Below are 23,354 nucleotides of genomic sequence, written 5' to 3'. Positions count from 1 at the left end.
GAACTAAAATCTAATGATAAGAAAGTGTAGACAAGCAGCAGTCAGTCAAACAGGAAACACTGGTGGAACATACTTTATGACATGAAGGTGCTTAATCTGTTTACTGAACCACATTAACAGATTCACTGAGTCTCTTCTTTATGTAGCGGCTCATTCAACTTCTTAAAGGAACCTGTAACTTGCCTCAGTAAGAAGTTTCAGATTCACAGTATGTTGCTGTCGTTCTGGTTTCTAAAGACACCAGTGTCAGAGGTTCTGGTTCTGGATGTTTATTATTATCATACTTTAGGCTTTAGCTTTAGGTAGGTTGAATCTGATACTACTATTTATTACTACTGTAAAATAATAAAACAGTAAAACTACTGTAAAGTAGTATTAGTTAACTGTAACCAAAGTACAACATGTACAACATACAGTAGATAAAGAAAGTGGACATTGTTGTTGTTTGAGGCTGTGCTGCTGTTTCACACGTTCCTGACTTTGATGCTGCTGCAGGAAGCTGATCCTTCTTCTCTGCAGTCAGACTGATCTGCTCGCTGTCAACCCCCAGACGTTCATACGTCCATCAGCATCAGACAGTCTGGTGGCTTCAAAGGCAGCAAGGGAAATATTCATTAAAGCAAAGCAGAGGCTCTGCTTTGAACCAGTCTGGCAAAATGACACTGAAGCAGCTTCAGCTGTCCTTTAGCTGATGGTAGATGTTCTCGGAGCTGCTGGCTCTGTTGGACACCTGGATCTGTGCGTAAACCGTGTCCTGCTGCTGTCTGTGGCTCTGATCCGAGTCTGGGTCCGCTCTGAGCTCTATGAAGGCGATCTCTCCATAGTGGATGCCCTCTACTTCCTCCTTCCGAAGGACTGGAACCTTGTCTGTCTGTCTCCATAAGAAACACAAAGCTTCAGATTAAATCTGGTCTTTATACAGTAGTTAGTCAACAAACTGTGAAACCTTTTGATCTTTGTTTGACTTCCTGTTTTATTTTGACACTCATCTGTCAACTTCCTTTATTTGTGAGGCATTAGGTCCTGTAGTTGCTGATCTAACCTCTACTATTCGTCCTTATTAGTGCTTCATTAAGTCTGTTTAACACTGTTGCTTGAACTGAGCAAATTGGTTCAGACCAGGCCTGGTTTGACCCACTGGGCAGGTCTGAGGCAGCTCTGATGTTGTGTGTTAAGAATCTGACTTACAGTATAGGGACTTAAAGTAGGACCAGGAATCTGGGATGCTGACGGAGACTGGACTCTGCATGGAGTCAAGGTCTGTGGACACAGTGAACATCAGCACCACAAACTAAAACCTGTTTGTACAGTTGGAAAGCTGAACATGTACATGAAGCTAGAATCATGAATGTTTTTGATGCACTGGTTTCCTTGGATGAAGTGACAGTGAGGTGGGAGATTTAAAAAGCTTCATTCTCAAGTTTAGGTACTCACCTGAGTCTGTGCAGATTGACATGTTGACATTAAACACCTGGAAGAAGGTTTTATGGTTTAGGTTAATGAGTCCAGAGGAAGAAAACACAAATTATTAGATGTGAAGCTGAAATGTCAGCTCCAGGATTTAGGTCAAGTTCTATTCAATTCAATTCAATTCAATTTTATTTATATAGCGCCAAATCACAACAAAGCTATTTCAAGGCACTTTACAAAGTAAGGTTTAAAACCTCACACAACTAAACCCAACAAATCCCACATACAGCAAGCATTTAATTTGACAGCAACAGTGGAGAGGAAAAACTCCCTCTCTAACAAGGAAGAAACCTCCAGCAGAACCAGACTGGATGTGGGCGGCCATCTGCCTTGACCGGTTGGGGTGAGAGGATAGAGAGATAGAAAAGCACAGCAACAGCAACAAGCAACAACAAGCAACAACAGATTGGTTGGATCCGCAGCTGCCCATCACAGACACCAAACTTTGAGTCCAATGATACCTGTAGGTGAGGACAGAGAGGGAGAAAGAGTGGGGGTGGGGGGGGGGGGGGGGGAGAGGAGAGAAGCACAACTACTGGACAGAAAGAGACAAGGTTAGTTAAACATGGGACAATGATGGGAGGTTATGGGACAGAGGAGGTAGAAGGAAACAGAGGAGCTCAGTGTATAAATTAAGTCCCCCAGCAGTCTATGTCTATTGCAGCTTAACTAAGAGATGGTTCCTGTGACTAACAATAATTGCCAGTGACCTGAACCATCTCTAACTATAAGCTTTATCAAAAAGGAAGGTTTTAAGCCTAATCTTAAAGGTGGAGAGTGTGTCAGCTTCTCAAACCTGAAGAGGGAGCTGGTTCCAGAGGAGAGGAGCTTGGTAGCTAAAAGCTCTGCCCCCTGTTCTACATTTAAACACTCTAGGAACCACAAGTAGCCCAACGCTCTGAGAACGAAGTGTTCTGCTGGGAGCATAAGGAACTATAAGGTCTTTAAGATAAGAAGGAGCTTTATCATTGAGTACTTTGTATGTGAGTAGGAGAATTTTAAATTCTATCCTACATTTTACAGGCAGCCAGTGCAGAGAAGCTAATGTAGGAGAAATGTGATCTCTCTTTCTAAGTCCTGTCAGAACTCTGGCTGCAGCATTTTGAATAAGCTGTAGGCTTTTTAAGGAGCTGTTAGGACATCCTATGAGTAAGGAGTTACAGTAGTCCAGCCTAGAGGTAACAAATGCATGGATCAGTTTCTCTGCATCACTCTGAGAGAGGATGCTTCTGATTTTAACTATATTTCTAAGGTGGAAGTAGGCGGTTCTGGAGATTTGTTTAATGTATGATGTAAAAGAGAGATCCTGGTCAAACATGACACCAAGGTTCCTCACAGTAGAATCTGAAGCTAATGTTATGTCATCCAGGGTGGCTATCTGACTCAATAGTGTCTCTCTCAGATTTTTAGGCCCAACAATAAGAATCTCGGTTTTATCTGAGTTTAGTTGAAGGAAGTTTTGGGACATCCAGGATTTGATGTCTTTTAAACAACCCTGAATTTTGACTAGTTGATCTGTTTCATTTGGTTCCAAGGACATATATAGCTGAGTATCATCTGCGTAAAAATGAAAATTAATAGAATGCTTTCTAATAATCTCACCTAGAGGAGACATGTATAGGCTAAACAGAATTGGACCCAGCACAGAACCCTGTGGAACTCCATAGCTAATCCTTGTGCGTGTGGAGAATTTATCATTAACATGAACAAACTGGAATCTGTTCAACAAATAGGATTTAAACCATCCCAATGCTGTTCCATTAATCCCGATTCTATGTTCTAGTGTCTGTAATAGAATGTTATGATCAATTGTATCAAATGCAGCATTAAGATCTAACAGGACAAGGACAGAAACTAGACCATTGTCCGAAGCTAATAGAAGATCATTAGTGACTCTAACCAGAGCTGTTTCTGTGCTATGATGTTTTCTAAATCCTGACTGAAAATCTTCATACAGGTTATTCCCACTAAGGTGGTCAGATAATTGTTTAGCCACGATTTTTTCCAGAATCTTGGAAATAAAGGGTAAATTTGAAATGGGCCTATAGTTGGCTAGTTGTCCAGGGTCAAGGGTTGGTTTTTTTCAATAGAGGTTTGACCACAGCCACCTTAAAAGCCTGTGGTACATAGCCTAGTTGTAAAGATTGGTTGATTTGATTTAATATGGATGAGCTGATTAAAGGTAGAACTTCTTTGAGTAATCTGGTTGGGATTGGATCTAAAAGACAAGTGGACGACTTGGAAGAGTTAATTATTGAGGTTTAACTCCATATGAGTTATGGGGGAGAAGCTGTCTAGGTAAGACAGAGGATTTAATAAATTTAAAGTTGATGGATCTAGACAGTGCTTTCTGTCATTTGGAAGAAGTCGCTGCTGAATGTTTTTTCTAATGATGATAATTTTATTAGTAAAGTAGTTCATAAAGTCATTGCTGCTGAAATTTAAGGGGATAGTAGACTCAATACAGCTATGACTCTTTGTCAGCCTGGCTACAGTGCTGAAAAGAAACCTGGGGTTGTTTTTGTTTTCCTCAATTAGGGAGGAATAGTTTTTCTAGCAGCACAAAGTGCTTTTTTATATTTCATTAGACTGTCCTTCCATGCAATGCAGTTTACATTTATTTTGTTGGAACGCCACTGTGTCTAACATTGTACGTAGAGAAGCTGCAGCATCATCTACAAGACAGTCAACCTGTTCATAAGGATTAAGGTGACTGTTCTCTGTGTATCTACGAGACATTGAGGCAAAAGATGATGGAATCATCTGCTTGAATCTGGCAACAGCGTTGTCAGATAAACATCTGCTATAGTAACATTTCTTTCCAGCTGTTATAGGGTCAGTTGTGCTAAATTCAAAAGTTAATAAGAAATGGTCAGATAACAGAGGGTTTTGGGGAAGAACTGTTAAATTATCAATTTCAATCCCATATGTCAGGACAAGATCTAGGGTGTGGTTAAAACGATGAGTGGGATCATTTACCTGCTGTGTAAAACCAATAGTGTCTATTAAGGAGTTAAAAGCAGTGCTGAGACAGTTGCTGTCAACATCTACATGAATGTTAAAGTCTCCCACTACAATGACTTTATCTGTGCTAAGAACTAAGTCAGATAAGAATTCAGAGAATTCAGTTAAGAACTCTGAATATGGAGCAGGAGGACGGTAAACAATACAAAACACAACTGGTTTCTGAGTTTTAGAGTCTGGGTGAGAAAGGCTCAGAGTGAGGCTCTCAAATGAGTTATAACTATGTTTAGGTTTAGGAGTAATTAATAAATCTGATTTATAAACTGCTGCTACTCCTTCACCTCTACCTGTACATCTTGGAACATGATAGTTGATGTGACTCATTGGAGTCGACTCATTTAAAGTAACATATTCATCCTGCTGCAGCCAGGTTTCAGTGAGACAGAACAGATCTATGTGATGGTCACTTATCAAGTCATTTATTAAAAAGGATTTAGATGAGAGAGATCTGATATTTAATAAACCACACTTTATTAGCTTACTGTTACTTTGTTCTGTAAGAGGAACTGTTTTGATGTTTATTAAAATCTGGTAAGTCACTCCTCTTTGATTTGTGTGTGACTTGTATAGTTTAGGTGGTTGAGAAGCAGACACAGTCTCTATGCGATAACTAAGACTAAGAGTGGGTGGCGGCTGTAGAGAACATGCAGAGAGGCGTGTAAGACTGCGACTCTGCGTCGCAGTCTTACACAGTTCTGTGGTACTCACCAAATACACAGAATCAAACAGATCAGAGCAATGATCCCAAGGATTCCTCCAACTACTCACAAAAAAGTGAATTTATTTCACAGTTTTACTGTAGATGTGTGTTCCCTCACCTGAGTCTGTTGTACAGTTTGTGTTGACTTCAAACGCCTGGAAAATGTTTTAGTTTAATGACAGCTTGAAATGGTAAATGTGTTTACACTTAAGCTTTACTGGGTATCCAGGCTGCACCACATTCACCCATCTGCACACACACATTCACACACTGGTGCCAACTTGGAGTTCAGTGTCTTACCCAAGGACACTTTAGACCCAGGAGCCAAGACTCCGACCACTGAGTCTATGATTGGTGGCTAAGCAAGAGCTCTACCTTTTGAGACGACAGAATCTGTTCTAGATTTAGTTCTGTGATACTCACCAAATACACAGAATCAAACAGATCAGAGCAATGATCCCAAGGATTCCTCCAACTACTGGTTCCCACAGTAAAACAGATTCAACAGATGTAACAGTCAGATGAATCTGTGGTGATGCCTGGGCACCCAGGCCATTGGAGGCCACGCAGTAGTAAACTCCTCCACCTGTGGCATTAAATGTGTAGAAGGCTCCTTCAGACACGTTGGTCCTGGCTCCATCACTGCTGATCTGGAACCAGGTGAAGCAGCTGACAGTAGGCCTGGCTCTGCTGGAGCAGCTCAGGTTCACCCAGGTACCTGCTGACACCACAGCTGATGGACTGATGGAGGCTGAGGTGTCCTTGGGGGCATCTGAGGAAAATGGCACCTTGACTGTTAATTCACATCAGCTTCATGTGGCCACAGGATCCAGTAACAAGCTGTGGTTGACTTACATGAAACATTGAGAGTCTGCTGAGTCTTTGCTGTCTTGATGCCTTCAGTCACAGGATATGAGGCAGAACAGTTGATGGTGAGTCCATGATGTTTGTCTGACAGAGTGATGGTCTTCTGGATCTTAGTAGTGAAGGTTCCATCTGTGTTTTCCTCTCTGTGGTTGTCAGGCTCTGCTTGTAGATTCCAGGTGAGTTTAGGAGGGAGGTGTGGACAGGGAGTGGAAGCTGAGCAGGTTATAGTCACAGACACATTCTCCCTCAGATCACCTGAGATGTTAAGTGTGGGGCTTCCAGGAGCATCTGTGGGTTCATGTGATATAGAAACCATTTAGTGATTAATATGATATTTAGTGATATAATATTGAACAATAGTTCAAAATGATTGAACTATTATTCCAATATTAAACAATAGTTCAATATTTTATATTTACTTCAAGTAAAACTCTCACCTCTGACATTGATCCGCAGAGGATCACAAACAGCTGTTGCCTTCTGCGACCCATCGATCCTGAAGTAGTACGTGTCTGTGTGTGTTGTGATCAGATCAGAGAACAGAGTGGTGCAGTTTGTCTGTGTCAGGTTTCCAGTGATATTCATTGGGTAGGTTGTTACTGTTCCACTGCTGCTGTAGATCACATTGTTTGGGTATTTTCCAAAATTGTAGTCATTTTTAATCCACACTCCGTATAAGTTTCCAGTGCTGATGAACAGATCTTTTGGTTCAAAGCTAAAGTTACATGGAATAATCAGACAGGATCCATTCAGTGCTTCCATCATCTTTGGTGCAGTGATGAAGAGGTTGGATTTTTCAGTACATACAGCCAAAGCTCCTGTAAATGCAGATGGAGCTGCTGTCAAAGATTGTTCGTTGACAGCAGAACGAAATGTGACTTCAGACAGTTTTGTGTGTGACTTTTAAATAGAGCCGACCACACTTTTTTTGAAAATCTAGGAAACTTGCCCTGAGTTCACCTGATCTGTCACCGGAGAGAAGGTCAGTTGTTTCATGATATCAACATAACCATTGTGGGAAATTTTGTGTTTGTCATGAGATGCTGTGCCTCTGGCTGAGGGTTGTTCCTGGGGGGTCATCAAGCATTTGCTTATCAGATAGTGGGGGGTTCACTGTAGTGACCACGGGAACATTGTTAAAGGAAATAAAGGGGGGTTTACTGCACTCATGTATAACAAAGACCAGTCAACAGCTCATGTGGGAGTTTGTAACAGGGTATAAATACAGGTCTTGTGTCCTCAGTCCTTCAGTGGATACTTTGTACTGTAAGATGTGCCTTACGTCTTAAAAGTATTGTGATTGTGATCCACTCCGTGTCGACATGAGAGTAAACTTTGAGATGGTTCATCACACTGATGATCTCCGGTTGAATTCTTTATAAGAAGATTTCCACAACACCATTTTAACTGTTAAAGCTGTAGAAGATTGCACTTTTTACAACAGAGCAGGTTTGTCAGCTGTTGTTGAACTTTAGTCGTTTTGAGATTCACATCTGCCATGAATCAGCACTCTTAGTCATTGTTTTCCTCACTTCAGGCTTTATTTTGTTAGTTCCTGTCACCATCCAGCCTGTTGCCATTTCTGTTTTCTCAGCTTCCGGTCAAATGATTCACCAGCTGTTTTACATTAATCATGAGTCTAGTATTTTAGCTCCAGCATTCACCTGTCTAGTCGCCAGATTGTCTCTGTTCTCATGCTAGCGTTCCAGCATTCTTGTTTTGTTTGCCGAGCCCGAGTTTTGCCAAGCTCCTTTGGTTACCATTGCCTGCTGTGACCATTGCAACACATAGACAAACAACCATTCACACACACACTCACACCTACAGGCAATGGAGAGTGGCCAATCAACCTAATGCACGTCTTTGGACTGTGGGAGGAAGCCGGAGAACCTGGAGAGAACCCACGCAAACACGGGAACGTGCAAACTCCACAAAGAAATGCACCCTGTCCGCCTCTGGGAATCAAACCCAGGACCTTCTTGCTGTGAGGCTACCCAATGGACCACTACCACTTCGTTTTGAGTAAAGTAGTATTGTAAATAAACAAAATACCAAAGACCAAACTTTGGTTCTGAATAAATCCTGTTCCTTAAATTTGTAGATTATCATTCCCTCGAAAAACAAGTATCAACTCATTGTACTCTGAACTTTAAGTAAAGTACTACTCTTCTTAGGGATGACACTGCATCATATTGGGGGAAGAGGGTCATTGTCAAGCAAGGATGATGCTCTAATATGTGATATATAATATATAATACCTGTGATATATAATATATAATACCTGGATATCATCATCAATAAAATATAATATAATATAATATACTAATATGTATACATTAAAATGAGATGATCTTTTTTGTGGTAGTAGCCTATAAAGTACTGTACTAAGTAGTACTGTGAAGGAACAGTCACTAAATTGAGGATCAGTTTTTATTCAGAGCCAAAGTTTGCTGATTTGAGCATATTTTACAGTATGACAGTTGAATAGTACTTTTCTCAAAAAGTATACAGTAAAATTAGGTAATACTCTGTGTGCTAGTAGTACAGTATATGAAGTACTAAATAGAACTGTAAAGGAACGGTGATATAACAATTGTACAATTGAATGTACCAATTTATTGTACTGAAGGTCAAATTTCAGCTATTGATGTCAATTTTACTTACTGTAAGATACTTTACTAATGGATTACTCTATACTGTTTCCTTTAGACATTAATCCTAATATCCTCTTTATTGTTCACTGGAGTGAGTCTCTCCGCTCTTCTCAGTGATCGCAACAATGTTAGCGTAACTATCACACGAATCGCGTACATGAACATCAAATATAGCGACGGCTCATTTGACCACGGAAAAGCTTACAGCAGCTCATTTGACCTCACCGGAGTTCGCTACAGTACTTGATGCGGATCATTTCGGGGGTCAGTTGTTTTGCTGCGCACTCGAGAGCAATTACCGTGTTCACACCAGACAAAACCAACCGCACCAAAAGGGAAAACGAACTTGAGTTTGATTCAATGGAATTGAATCTCGTAGGTGTGAAAGCGGCCTTACAGACATGGCTTCTAATGAAGCTACTGTACAATACATGGACTAATCCAAGTCGTACACCCTCTCATGGGTCTCAAAATAAAATGTTTCATGGTTGACTCCTGCTACATTTTGAGTTTGTGATTTTAGTCTTGGATGAACCTTGATGTCAAATTTATCACTGTCAGAAAAAAAGCTTCTCACAGTCTGTTAATGTGTTTTTTGTCAAACACTAGGTGACTCAGAACTGATTTATATTCACTACGAGTGAAGCAAAGTCTCACCTGGAAGGAGGATGAGGCTCAGCAACAAGCTGACTGTCGCCATGTCCACAGACTGGACTGACACGAAACCCAGCAGCTGGATGAAGACAAAGCAGAGAGCAGGTGGAAAACATCAGCCTGGACTCTGCTTCAGGTTCACAGAGGAACAGTCCTGTGCAACACATCTGCTGTGATCAACTGGAACCACAGCTCAGACTCAACCAAACTCCAGTTAATCAACATCCAACAAATGCTAAAGTCTGAAAGTTAAGTTCATAAAATATCGTCTTACTAAGAGTCGAATGGACCAAAAGCAGCAGCGTCGGGTTCTGACCTGAGGCTCAGATGACTGGTTTCAGGGAAGCCAAACTAATATTCAGCTTCAACGTTCAGTCATTTAAGTGCATCCACTTCCTCTGATTGTACAAAAACAATCAATACAGGAAATGGGGAGAAACAGAATCTTCTATATGTGGAACGTCAGTTGCAAACAGTGGCAGCAACTGGACAGGCTCCTATTGATGCAGCCTCCTCCCACATCACCTGCAGCTCCGTGTTCCGTATAATCAGCCTTCTGCAGGATTTCTCTGCTTCACGTGACTGAACCGCAGAGAGGAAGAGCAAAAGGAAGAGAAACATGTCAAACACGCTCAGCTTCAGTTCATGTGTCACATTTGGTCATGTGGTCATCAGCTGCAGCTTCACGTTACTCTGTTTCTGTTACTATGCAGCTGTACAGTAAAGCAGGTGTTAGTTCTTTGCCCACATCGTATCTAGGTCACTGCTTTGCATTTCTCAGTGTCTGAGTATTTTTTACTCAGTGATAAACATGTTGTTGTTGTTTATCTCATGTGTGGTGGCTGCTTTTAACCGGACTTGATTTTACTGGACAAACAAATGAGGTGAACCTGTCCCAGGACTTCTCCACATCACATAATACGTCACTTCCACACATATTAATTAATGAATGTGTCTAGAGTGTCAAAGCACAAAAGGAAAGATCAGATAGTTCCAGTTAAAGGTGGAAATACTAGCTGTACTGTCCTCATTTCCCTGTGTTGCTCTTTAAACACAATCCATTGTCGTCCATATCAAGGAAAATGTCACAGACCAGAAACAGGAAGTGGTGGCGGGAAGGTGGACGGGATCACCTGCTTCACCTGCTGCTTCACCCGTCACCTCCACCCGTCACCTCCATGCCAGCAGCACCTCGTACCGACAGCACCAGTCTAGGCGTGGACGGAGCCTCTGCTGCTGTGTCTCATTACTGGCTCATATGGGTGGATGAGGGTTTCAGTCACGTACTCTGGATGCTGCCTGCTCACATGGCTCCAGCAAAGGGTTCAGGATTTACGGCTTGAACCGATATCTGCTCAGCATTTTTGTGAATGTGGACACAGGTTATTTCTTCATTACAGTGTTGAGACGTCGCTGCCATCAGCAGTATTTTGAACCCAACAACCAAAGAACTGAGTACGGACAGTAATAAAAAAATAAAAAGGCTGCACAGAATATTTAGACCCATGTAACAAAGTTTTAAAATGCAACAAAATGTGCGTGGCCATTCATCAGGTTGCTTCTTATCTGACAGATGCGGTGCATGCGCTACTGCAGCCTTACATGTTGCTGGCTCAGACCAGTAGAGGGCAGTAGTTTCCATCTGCATTTCTGGTCTAGTGTTTATCTGGGTCACTGCATCCAGTGTATATTTAGAGGGATCCAAAACTAATAACTTACCCAGTGAACCCAAAACAATTCTTTCATTGTGTTAAAAGTTGTATGTTAGCCTTCTTATTTCATCCTGATGAATGCAAACATAAAGCCTGTGACAGTATAATGACTTCCTGTAGCCAGGGCTTGTTTCCCACCGCTTACAAGGGTCAGAATTTGTTTATTTACAGCAGGGTTTAGTTGATAATTAACAGAAAACTTCACAGCAGTGAGCGCTTCAAGCACATTTCATCATCGTCACATGGCAGTAAAACCAAATCAGACGCAGCACTTTGACAGCTGAAATAAAAAAAGTGGTTATTGATGGTTACAAGTAATTTATGGAACAACTGGGAGAGGAGTTAAAAAGATCATAGTGTTTTTAGGATGAGTGAATGCTCATGATAGTCATTCTGTGTTAACAGGCCTCATTTCTTCAGCTCACTGTAGAGCTGAGCATCTGCCGAGCTGCTGGCGCTGTTGGACACATGGACCTGTGCGTAAACCGTGTCCTGCTGCTGTTGGTGGTTCTGCACGGAGTCAGAGGGCGCTCCAGCTCTGAGCTCTGCGAAGGCGATCTCTCCATAGTGGATGCTCTCTGCCTCCTCCTTCTGAATGGTTGGAGCCTCGTCTGTCTGATTCTGTGACAAATGTGAGTCCACAGTTATTGTATATTTACACATCTCAATTGTAACTCACAAAAAAGTGAATTTATTTCACAGTTTTACTGTAGATGTGTGTTCCCTCACCTGAGTCTGTTGTACAGTTTGTGTTGACTTCAAACGCCTGGAAAATGTTTTAGTTTAATGACAGCTTGAAATGGTAAATGTGTTTACACTTAAGCTTTACTGGGTATCCAGGCTGCACCACATTCACCCATCTGCACACACACATTCACACACTGGTGCCAACTTGGAGTTCAGTGTCTTACCCAAGGACACTTTAGACCCAGGAGCCAAGACTCCGACCACTGAGTCTATGATTGGTGGCTAAGCAAGAGCTCTACCTTTTGAGACGACAGAATCTGTTCTAGATTTAGTTCTGTGATACTCACCAAATACACAGAATCAAACAGATCAGAGCAATGATCCCAAGGATTCCTCCAACTACTGGTTCCCACAGTAAAACAGATTCAACAGATGTAACAGTCAGATGAATCTGTGGTGATGCCTGGGCACCCAGGCCATTGGAGGCCACGCAGTAGTAAACTCCTCCACCTGTGGCATTAAATGTGTAGAAGGCTCCTTCAGACACGTTGGTCCTGGCTCCATCACTGCTGATCTGGAACCAGGTGAAGCTGCTGACAGGAGGCCTGGCTCTGCTGGAGCAGCTCAGGTTCACCCAGCTACCTGCTGACACCACAGCTGATGGACTGATGGAGGCTGAGGTGTCCTTGGGGGCATCTGAGGAAAATGGCACCTTGACTGTTAATTCACATCAGCTTCATGTGGCCACAGGATCCAGTAACAAGCTGTGGTTGACTTACATGAAACATTGAGAGTCTGCTGAGTCTTTGCTGTCTTGATGCCTTCAGTCACAGGATATGAGGCAGAACAGTTGATGGTGAGTTCATCATGTTTGTCTGACAGAGTGATGGTCTCCTGGATCTTAGTAGTGAAGGTTCCATCTGTGTTTTCCTCTCTGTGGTTGTCAGGCGCTGCTTGTAGATTCCAGGTGAGTTTAGGAGGGAGGTGTGGACAGGGAGTGGAAGCTGAGCAGGTTATAGTCACAGACACATTTTCCCTCAGATCACCTGAGATGGTAAGTCTGGGGCTCCCAGGAGCATCTGTGGGTTCACGACATATAGAAAAGGTAAAACATCACAGCTTGAACAATTAATCACCATTTAATTAAAGCAGATGTTATATTTCTTCTTTATCTGCTTCCTGTAACAGGCTGCTTCCTTTTTTGTGTTGCGTCTAATTTGAAAATAAATCTTGAAACTAATTCAAGTAAAACTCTCACCTCTGACATTGATCTGCAGAGGATCACAAACAGCTGTTGCCTTCACTGACCCATCGATCCTGAAGTAGTACGTGTCTGTGTATGTTGCTTTCATATCAGAGAACAGAGTGGTGCAGTTTGTCTGTGTCAGGTTTCCAGTGATATTCATTGGGTAGGTTGTTACTGTTCCACTGCTGTTGTAGATCACATTGTCTGGGTTTTGCCAAATGTTCTTGTTATTTTTAATCCACACTCCGTAGACGGTTTTGGCGCTGATGAACAGATTTTCAGGATCAGTTCTAAAGTCACATGGGATCATCAGACAGGATCCATTCAGTGCTTCCATCATCTTTGGTGCAGTGATGAAGAGGTGTGATGTTTCAGTACAATCAGCCAAAGCTCCTGTAAATGCAGATAGACTGTAACATGCTGACGTTCTCCTTATTCAGACATAAGATTGTTTTTTGACAACAGAATGAAATGTGACTTCAGACAGTTTTGTGTGTGACTTTTGAAAGGAGCCGGCCACTTCTGTCACTTTATTTGAAACTCTAGGAATATCAACATAAACATTTTAACTGTTAAAGCTGTAGAAGATTGCACTTTTTACCACAGAGCAGGTTTGTCAGCTGTTGTTGAACTTTAGTCGTTTTGAGATTCACATTTGTCATGAATCAGGACTCTTAGTCATTGTTTGCCTCACTTCAGGCTTTATTTTGTTAGTTCCTGTCACCATCCAACCTGTTGCCATTCCTGTTTTTCTGCTTCCGGTCAAATGATTCACCAGCTGTTTTACATTAATCATGAGTCTAATACTTTAGCTCCAGCATTCGCTAGATTGTCTGTCTTCTCCACGCCTTAGCCAAATCTTGGCATTAACTCTTCCTGCATAATTCCATCTACTGAAACCCTTCAAATTTCAAAGGATGCAGCTTTTTAAGGAATGGTGTGGATCCGTTCAAGACCTACACATTCCTCCGTTAGAAGGAAGTTGGAGATGGAGCTGCCAGGCAAGAGGGTGAGAGGACGACAAAGGAGGAGATACGTGGATGTGCTGCCAGAGGACAAGAGGTTGGCTGTTGTGAGTAGAGAAGAGGTGGAAAAGGATGATTCGCTGTGGCGACGCCTGATGGGGGCCGAAAGTTGATGAGAGCATTTTATAAAAGCTTCAATTCTTTAGTTTTATTAGCAAGTTTTCTGCGTCTGACTGGTCAATCATAAAATAGGCAATTAGACACTTCCTGCTAATTCTTTCAAAATAAAAGTATGAGATTATTAGTGCTTTAACACCTTTCGCTATCTTTGGTCCAAATCAATTGGTGAGTTTGTACATTTCGTGCATTTACTGTACCTCAAATCTTACAGTTTGAAAATGAAGCACGGTTACGGCTGGAAAACAATATACTGATGCACTGGAGTCACCGAATGCGCATATCAATGCAATACAGGAGGCGGTGTGTTACGTTAATCGGCCGAGAATATAGCGGCGTTTGGTCCCGTTTTTGTTCGCTTTGCGTTCTCACCACCGTGGTCAAATGAGCCGTCGCTATATTCAAGGGGCGCGATTCGTGTGATAATTACGGTAACAGTGTTGCGATCACAGAAGAGCGAAGAGACTTAGTCTAGTGAACAATGGAAAATATATTAGGATTAATGTCCTAGGGAAACAAAGGTAAATTTAAGAAATGATAACATTTACAGTGTATGCTTCAAAATATTCACTGATGGAATGTATAAAAGGCAATTGGACTCTTAACTTGTTTTACTGTACAGTTTTAGAGTAATCCATCAAAAGACTATCCTATAGTAAACAGCCTTGACATCAATGGCTAAACTTTGACCTTCAGTACATCACAGTTCCTTTACAGTTAAAACTGTATTCATTAATTTTACCATATATTTTGAGTAAAGTACTACTCAACTGTCATATGGTAAATGAACAAACTACCAAAGACCAAACTTTGGTTTTGAAAAAATTCTGGTTCTTAAATTTGGAGATTATCATTCCCTCAAAGTACAAGTATCAACTTATTGTACTCTGAACTTTAAGTAAAGTACTACTCTTCTTAGTGATGACACTGCATCATATTGGGGGAAGAGGGTCATTGTCAATCTAGGATGATAGCTTGACTCTCTAATATGTGAAAAGTAAACGTTAAAATTAGATGATACTTTTTGTGGTAGTAGCCTATGAACTACTTTACTAAGTAGTACTGTGAAGGAACGGTGACTCAATTGAGGGACAGGTTTTATTAAAAGCCAAAGTTTGATGATTTGTGATCATTTTACAGTATGGCAATTGAGTAGTACTTTACTCAAAAAGTATACAGTAAAATTAGGTAATAGTAGTGCTATTAATACTGTGCAAGTAGTACAGTATATGAAGTGCAACGTAGAACTGTAAAGCAACAGTGATGTACTAATTTAAGGAACTCATTTTTTTGAAGATCAAAGTTCAGCTATGGATGTCAATTCAACCAGCTGTACAATATTTCATTGATGGATTACTGTAAAACAGTAAATTGAGTTGATAACTGCTGTGGCAGTAGTCCATGAAGTACTAAGTAGAACTGTGAAGGAACGGTGATGTACCAATTAAAGGAACTCATTGTATTGAAGGTCAAATTTCAGCTATTAATGTCAATTCAACTTACTGTAAGATACTTTACTAATGGATTACTCCAGAACTATACAGTAAAAGTAGTTGATATTTGCTGTGGTAGTAGCCCATGAAGTACTTCAATAGTTTATATTCACTTCGAGTGAAGCAAAGTCTGACCTGGAAGGAGGACGACACTCAGCAACAAGCTGACTGTCGCCATGTCCACAGACTGGACTGACACGAAACCCAGCAGCTGGATGAAGACAAAGCAGAGAGCAGGTGGAAAACATCAGCCTGGACTCTGCTTCAGGTTCACAGAGGAACAGTCCCGTGCAACACGTCTGTCTGCTCAGACTCCAGCTCCTGTCAATATGTGTTCTAGTACTCTGACCTCATTCAGTTGGATTCCTTCATCTCACATATTTGATTGTAATAAAGTTTTACATATTAGCATTTTTCTTAAAAAGGGGAAGAACAGAAAGATGCAAATGTGTCATAAAGCTGACCTTAGAACTGCTGCAAATAAAACATTTGCATTTCACAGATGCTCTTTGACTCCATTGTTGTCCGTCTCTACCCAGCGATTCTTGTGGCTGGTTTCCAAAGTACAACCAGCTCAGAATAACTATCTTTGGTTTAGCCTCAGGTTTATTTGTACAAACTATATGCGGATACAAAGTGACACATTGTCACAACTAAACTAGTGTAACTAGTTTGAATTCATGATTAGTAGGAAGTGAATAAAGGGTTTTTATTGCAGTTAAATGATCAAGAAGCAATAGCTTTATCTTTGTCATTAAATAACAGCAATGGGATGTGAAATATCAGCAGACTGAGAGAGGTAAATGTTATTATACCTGTTATCTTGACAGGGAAGCAGTTTTCTCATAATGTGGCCTCTGAGTCTAAAGCCTCCTTGTGCTCAGGACATTGTGTAGAGACACTTCTCATTTGATTTGTGTTCTTAGGAAATAATTTGTTAATTCAGGCACATCTGTATTATCAGCAGTAAAGTATCAGTGTTTGTATTTCCTCATGCTCTGTTAACAGGATTTCTATAAACACAGGATCAGAATTAGCAAAAGCACAAACACAAGGAACAGGTGATCCTGTTCTCTGTCTGCTGATGTTTGAGACCTGTGTTCATTTACTTCTGCTGCGTCCACATTCATTTGTGGTATTGACTGTTCCAGCCCCAGTGCAAGAAGGAATGCTACCGCAGGTCCTTCCTCCCCACAGCCACCAGACTGTACAATATACCACTGCAGTCACACAATTGTCATGATCTGTTGTTGTGCAGTGTCTCGGGACGGCACCATCCACATGGTAATGGTTGCCACTGTGAATATGTAGAGTATGAGAGACAGCATTGATGCCTTATTCCTGCATAACATATTACTGATGTATGTACAAGTATTTATAATACTAGTATTATTGTTTCCTTTTGCACATTTTTACTGTTGGTGTTTACTTTGCTGTTTTTAGTGGTATTACTGCTGTTTACTGTTGTTTTTTCTTGCACTGTTATTACTGTTGTTTCTTTTTGCACATTTTCTTACTGCTGATGTTTTACTTGTCTGTCATGCTGCTGCTGTAAACACAAACATTTCTGTATTGTGGGATTAATAAAATCAAATACCGGAATGTTTAGATGTTGTAACAATGAGTATTAGTGAAACACACCCTGTGAATTCACTTTACTTTCATGCTTTAAGTTGGGCTCTAAAACCTTATCCTGTGGATCAGTACATCCAGAGAGATGATTCACCTGTGTGTGTATAATCAAGATATAAGAATTGCTGTTACTGCTCATATCCTGTGGCTAAACAGATCTGATGTTATCTGACACATTTGAAACTGATGAAATCCGGCTAAAGCTTGTCACAGCTTTATGCAGGCCCAACAGAAAGAGTCACGCATACTGTATGAGCCATGTTTATTCTGATGCTACTGGATCAAGAGAAGTAGGAAAAGTTTTCAATAATATCTATAAATGACTGAACTGCAGTTTAAACATAAATGAGACAGTGGTGACATGTTGCTGGTAATGACACAGAACTGCTGCAGGTTCATACTGCATCAACGAATCATCTCTATAATGGAGCCACTATCAGCCAAATAAAAACAAGCCATCTAATATTACATAGAAATAGTAAGTGAATATATAACTGCGTGCATATGAGCATGCGACTTCCTCTTCTCATGCTGAAGACTCGGTTCCAACGCTGACGTAGTCGCCTGCTGCCGTGTCCTGTGGAACCAACAGACTCGTGTCAGTGAATAAAATCTTAGACCCATGTTAATTATACTTACACACCTCCACTGAACAGTAACAATGAAACGCTGCCTGGCAGGAGTCAGCTGCACTGACAGGTCTGCTACATGGAGGTGAAATCACACATTAAACCATAGCTAATATCTGGAGGCATTCATGCTTGTATCAAGAATGTCAGACAGAGCTACAGTAAGATAAACTAGAACAAGGCACCGAAACACTCACATTTTAGACTGGTCTATCACTTATGTTGGGTATTTACACACAATGCTGCTACAGCTGAGTATTTTTAACGTTTCTTTGCTCAGTCTGGCACACAATAAAGTAATAAATTTTTACCTTTGCTTTAGTCCGTGATCTGAAGCAGCTGAAACAGAAAAAGATGATGTGATGATAGTGAACTGTTTTTTTTTTCTAGTCTTTATTTGTGTTAATCATGTTAATCTCACCACTCAAAGATGACCAGTGAACTGAAGAGCAGCACAACTCCTACAGCTTTAACTATAATGTGGACCCCAGATGAATTTGTACCTGTAACACAACAGATCCTTTTAAATGGTCACTTGGGGCTTTTCGTCATTTGTTTACAGTTCTACAGAGGATTCGAACACCTGCCGCTCTTCCAGTCTGTACCTTCAACAGTCAGGAGGATCTCTGGTGACCAATGTTTACGAAGACCATTAGAGGCGCGGCAGGCATAGATGCCTCCATCCATTGCTTTAAAGCTGTAAAACTCTCCTTCAGACACCATGGCCTTGGCTCCATCATTGCTGATCTGGAACCAGGTGAAGCTGCTGACAGGAGGCCTGGCTCTGCTGGAGCAGCTCAGGTTCACCCAGCTACCTGCTGACACCACAGCTGATGGACTGATGGAGGCTGAGGTGTCCTTGGGGGCATCTGGGGAAAATGGCACCTTGACTGTGTTAATTCATATCAGCTTCATGTGGCCACAGGATCCAGTAACAAGCTGTGGTTGACTTACATGAAACATTAAGAGTCACCAGAGTCTGTGCTGTCTTCATGCCTCCAGAAACAGGATATGAGGCAGAACAGCTGATGGTGAGTCCATCATGTTGGTCTGACAGAGTGATGGTCTTCTGGATCTTAGTAGTGAAAGTTCCATCTGTGTTTTCCTCTCTGTGGTTGTCAGGCGCTGCTTGTAGATTCCAGGTGAGTTTAGGAGGGAGGTGTGGACAGGGAGTGGAAGCTGAGCAGGTTATAGTCACAGACACATTCTCCCTCAGATCACCTGAGATTGTTATCTTGGGATCTAGAGAATCTGTGGGTTCACATCAGATGTTTTAGACCCAAAAAACTTTAACATAGGACAAAATACCAATAATGCCTTAATAAAGGTTTAGCTCCCATGTGGTGAATGCAGTGATTTCATACTACTGGAAAAAACCTAAACCTCCATACCTTTAACATTTATTTGAAGACCATTACATTGTGCTGTTGCTCTGAACGCTCCGTTCTCAATTCTGAAATGGTAGGTGTCTGTGTGTGTTGCTTTCAGATCAGAGAACAGAGTGGTGCAGTTTCTCTGCCACAGGTTTCCAGTGATATTCATTGGATAAACGTTAACTGTCTTACTGCTGTTATAGATCACATTTCTAGGATAATCGTTAAACCTGTGGTCATTTACAATCCACACTCCGAAGGTTGCTCTCGTGCTATTAAATTCCTCTTCTGGCTTGGAGCTAAAGTTACACGGGATTATCAAACAGGATCCACTCAGTGCTTCCATCTTCTTTGGTGTCGTAATTAAGAGGCCTGAGTTCTGACTACAATCAGCCAAAGCTCCTGTAAAACCAGAAACCGTTGTTAACAAATTGGCTGAGAATAAAGATGAAAACAAAGTTCAACATTTTTCCACCAGACTTGAGCAGTAGAAACATTTTTCCCCTTTACAGTATTTCTTGAGGTTTACATTTCACGTAAATAATTTGTCATAAATAAGGGAACAAACATCTCACCTGAGGCCAAGAGGACGCTCAGTAACACGCTGACTGTCTCCATGTTCACACAGACAAGCTTGTTCTTACGGAAATGTTAGTTTGTACTTATCAACTGACCTGCCTGAGATTTAGATGAGGTAAATCTTTTCCGTTACAGAAGCAAAGGTGCAGGCGGACATTACGTGGACGGCTGAGCCAAGACTCAGGGTAATTTTCCAGTAAATAAGGAAGTCTGATAGTATCTTCGTTTGACCTTTTTCTGGTTCCTGAAGCAAATATGATACGATAATAAGATGGAATCACCTTCATGAATCCCTGATTCAGCATTGGCAGATGACGTCATCAGTTTCTGTAACAGACCAATTACTAAATGTATGCGTTAGTGTAGAATATTAGTGTAGACTTGATGAACAAGAAGGTGCAGGACGCCATTCACATTATGCATTTCTGTTTCCTTGCATTAAGAGGTAGCCAGTCTAATATTATTATTATACAGTATAGTTTGAAGATGTTTCCTACGTGTAGGAACGATGGTCAGACAAGGGTTTTGAATTCAGTCCACATTGTCAAACCAGTCGAGCTGCTGTTTGAGCACAGAGTAACTGATCATTGTGTTGCTTCTTCTTTTGAGCTGAGGTAAACAGAGATAATCAGTAGTTTGAGACAGTTCACCAAGCTATGATGGTCAAAAGCTGGTTCTGAACATTGGCCGGTCTGTAGTCCTGGCTACAGTGGAGGGAGTTGGGGACTGTCATACTCTCGTGTTATCTCTTCTGGTTCCCCTTCCTGTTTTATTTTGTGCTTTTCCGGCTACTGCCGCTCCAGGTCTAGCCTGAGCTTTACTTCTGGTCACATGACTCATGCAGTTGCAGTCAATTAACAATCTGCCTTGTATTCAGTCTCCAGTACTCACCTCGTACCTCTGCCTGTCAGGTTTTAGGTTCATTTCCTGTTTTATTTTGTAGCATGTCCGGTTTCTGTTCTCATCCTGTTGGTTCCAGTCTCACCTCTGTTTCTCATTACACACACCTGTCTTGGATTAGTCATTACTCACCTGTGTATTTAACCACCACCAGTCACCATAGCCAGTTGCCAGATCGTCGTATGCAAGTCATCACTTTCCAGCAGTTTCTCAGTCTAGTTTACCTTGTGTTGATCCTGTTTCGTGTTCCTGACCACCGACTCCTGCCTACTCCTGAACGGTACTGTTGCCTAGTAAGAACTTTTGATACTGACCTACTGACTTTTGATACTGGATTGTCTAACCTCGAGATCGCCTGTTCCCTGCCGGTACTGTAGCCTTGTTGATTCTGTTACCGAACCATTGCCTGTTCTTGGACCTGACCCAGCCTGCTCCCTTGTACTGTAATACTGAGATTCTCTGTGTATGACCTGGACCGCCTTGTACTAAGATTTACGACTTAAAACTTGATTTTTGCCATGTATCCTGTCTCCTCACACTGTACATGTGGGTGCGATCTCTGCCCAAGCCTGACACTACCAGATTGTTCCGTGTTATCACCACTTTCCACCGTTTCTCCTAGTTCTGACCTGTTACCGAATCTGTGACCGAACCTTGCCTATACTCTAATTCCGCCTGAACCCTGTCTGTACCGTTGCCTGATCTGATCATCTGTTTGTCTGATTAATGTACCTGCATTGCCGGACTTGTGATTAAAGCCCTTCAATCGTACCTATTTGTCTCAAGCGCCGTGCATGTGGGTCTGCCCTAGTAAGCTGCCTGACAGGACAATCTGGCCAGAAATGGATGGACCCAGGTGGCCTTGACTCCCTCCGGGCCGCTTTCCAGGAGCAGCGTTGTCAGTCCTCGAGGAGAAGACTGAAGCGGTGATGCAGGAGCTGCCGAAGTCACTGTTTCTCCAGTGATTCAGGTGATTGTAGAGCCTTCCTCACACAATGTGAGATCCAGTTTGAGCTGCATGCTCCGGAGTTCCCCACCGAGCGAGCTAAGGTGGCATACGCTGTGTCCCACCTCTCGGGAGAAGCGGAGACCTGGGCCGCCGCTAGGTGGCAGAATAACTCTCTTTGCATGGACACATTTCTTAACTTTTCCACGGCCCTGAAGAAGATCTTCCAGGAGGTAACGCCAGGACAGGTCCGCTTATTTGTCCCTCCAGATCTTTGTGGAGCTGTAATTCAGTGGGCTCATGCGTCTCCCTTCAGTGGCGCTAACCACATGGCGTTTGTGGGGGGAGGGAGAGTCTGGTGGCCCAACACTAAGAGGGACATCCAGGAATATGTTGCAACATGCCCCATCTGTGCCTCCCATAAGTAGTCTCATCAGAAGCTTGCGGGTTTCCAAGTCCACCTACTGTTCCGCATCGTCCTTGGTTCCATGTTGCCCTGGACTTTGTTACTGGCCTGCCCTCCTCCCAAGGTAAAATGATGATTACGACTGTCATTGACCGGTTCTACCATCTGGCCCACTTCATACTCTTGTCTAAGCTACCCACAGCCAAACAAACTGTGCAGGCCATGATGGAGAACGCCTTCTCCCTGCATGGTTTTCCACGGGATATAGTGTCTGATAGAGCCCCCCAGTTCATCTCGGAGTTGTTGGGGGACCTCATCTGTATAATCTGTTAACAGAATTAATATTAAGGTCCCACATGCTCAAACAAAGGAGATACTGCAGCCTGTAACGTCTTCATCCTGATAGCAGTGAGTGGAAACAAAGATTTCTAATCTGAGCACCAAAACCAGACGCCAGGCTGGGGAACCAAACCTGGCTCCCCGGCTGAGACGCCCGAACTCCCGTTGATACAAGCGACAAACGGAGGAGGAACTTGGACGTCAGCCATCCTGATTGGACCAAACAATAGCAGTAAGGCAGAGGCATTCCTTTAAGTCTGAGCAGAGTTCTAAGTTGTGTTGTATTCTTTTCCTGAACACGCAATCTGATCACTGTATTTCCGCGATCTCGTGACTGTAACGCTGTTATAGATCTGTGTGAATCTAAGAGGTGCACATTGAAGTGCTGTAATCTGTGATTTTGCTATTTTAAGCTTGCTTTATGTGGTACTGTGCGGTTGCTCTGTTTCTGCTATGACCACGCCAAGCGCACGATTCAACCACTGCACGCTTCCGCGATCACATGACTATATCGCCGAATATAGCCCAACGTGTTTGTGTGACCGCAAGCCTTATTCACGCTAGTCCCACTTCACACTCCTTTACACGCTTCTTTCCCTGTGAGCGTCAGACACACGCGCACAGCTGTGCCACCTCACCACGCCCCTAAAGGGGGGCGCGCTCTCCCTCCTACTTTTTCCTTCCTTCTTCTCTCTCTCACACACACATGCACACCTTTTTCCTCAGGTAACACGCATACACATACAGTACTTCCAGACGAACACACCATACGATTAAATTGTGATTTGCTGAGTTATTCAAGATAGTGTTAACACTAGAGTTAATATTAATTGTTTAATGAAGCCCTCATAATTTAATTGGTCGTTGTCTGTGATTATTTGTACATGGTTTTGCAGCACTG

General features: G+C 42.1%; 2 protein-coding genes across 2 annotated transcripts; both read right to left on the bottom strand.

Moving 5' to 3' along the window:
• Positions 1 to 57: 57 nt before the first annotated feature.
• LOC114853975 (sialoadhesin-like) lies at positions 58 to 9,817 on the bottom strand. Its single transcript, XM_029147941.3, has 9 exons — positions 9,644 to 9,817; positions 9,373 to 9,448; positions 6,499 to 6,879; positions 6,050 to 6,349; positions 5,618 to 5,966; positions 5,313 to 5,349; positions 1,435 to 1,471; positions 1,189 to 1,260; positions 58 to 871 (listed from the first exon to the last, which is right to left on the bottom strand). Exons 2-9 carry the CDS (start codon positions 9,413 to 9,415, stop codon positions 615 to 617), a joined length of 1,476 nt encoding a protein of 491 aa, XP_029003774.2. The 5' UTR covers positions 9,416 to 9,448; positions 9,644 to 9,817; the 3' UTR covers positions 58 to 614.
• A 1,492-nt stretch (positions 9,818 to 11,309) lies between these two features.
• LOC114852870 (uncharacterized) lies at positions 11,310 to 21,580 on the bottom strand. The gene is made up of 12 exons (XM_055508681.1): positions 19,302 to 21,580; positions 18,865 to 19,161; positions 18,516 to 18,779; positions 18,332 to 18,413; positions 18,222 to 18,249; positions 17,832 to 17,858; positions 15,785 to 15,860; positions 13,027 to 13,407; positions 12,548 to 12,847; positions 12,116 to 12,464; positions 11,811 to 11,847; positions 11,310 to 11,702 (listed from the first exon to the last, which is right to left on the bottom strand). Exons 1-12 carry the CDS (start codon positions 19,627 to 19,629, stop codon positions 11,490 to 11,492), a joined length of 2,382 nt encoding a protein of 793 aa, XP_055364656.1. The 5' UTR covers positions 19,630 to 21,580; the 3' UTR covers positions 11,310 to 11,489.
• Between the last annotated feature and the right edge of the window lie 1,774 nt (positions 21,581 to 23,354).

This window comes from Betta splendens, chromosome 4 (assembly GCF_900634795.4).
Source record: "Betta splendens chromosome 4, fBetSpl5.4, whole genome shotgun sequence".
Classification (NCBI taxonomy): domain Eukaryota; kingdom Metazoa; phylum Chordata; class Actinopteri; order Anabantiformes; family Osphronemidae; genus Betta; species Betta splendens.
This window is presented reverse-complemented; position numbering and strand designations above follow the sequence as displayed.

Bases quoted from the DNA above. Each gene is read 5' to 3' on its own strand.
- LOC114853975 (XM_029147941.3), bottom strand. From the start codon at position 9,415: ATGGCGACAGTCAGCTTGTTGCTGAGCCTCATCCTCCTTCCAG. The intron at 5,350-5,617 runs GTGAGTATCACA...AACATTTTCCAG, and splicing joins TGTTTGATTCTGTGTATTTG to GCGTTTGAAGTCAACACAAA. The intron at 1,261-1,434 runs GTGAGTACCTAA...CTGTGTCCACAG, and splicing joins GTCAATCTGCACAGACTCAG to ACCTTGACTCCATGCAGAGT.
- LOC114852870 (XM_055508681.1), bottom strand. From the start codon at position 19,629: ATGGAAGCACTGAGTGGATCCTGTTTGATAATCCCGTGTAACTTTAGC. The intron at 12,848-13,026 runs GTGAGAGTTTTA...GTGAACCCACAG, and splicing joins TCTGCAGATCAATGTCAGAG to ATGCTCCTGGGAGCCCCAGA. The intron at 12,465-12,547 runs GTAAGTCAACCA...CATTTTCCTCAG, and splicing joins GCAGACTCTCAATGTTTCAT to ATGCCCCCAAGGACACCTCA.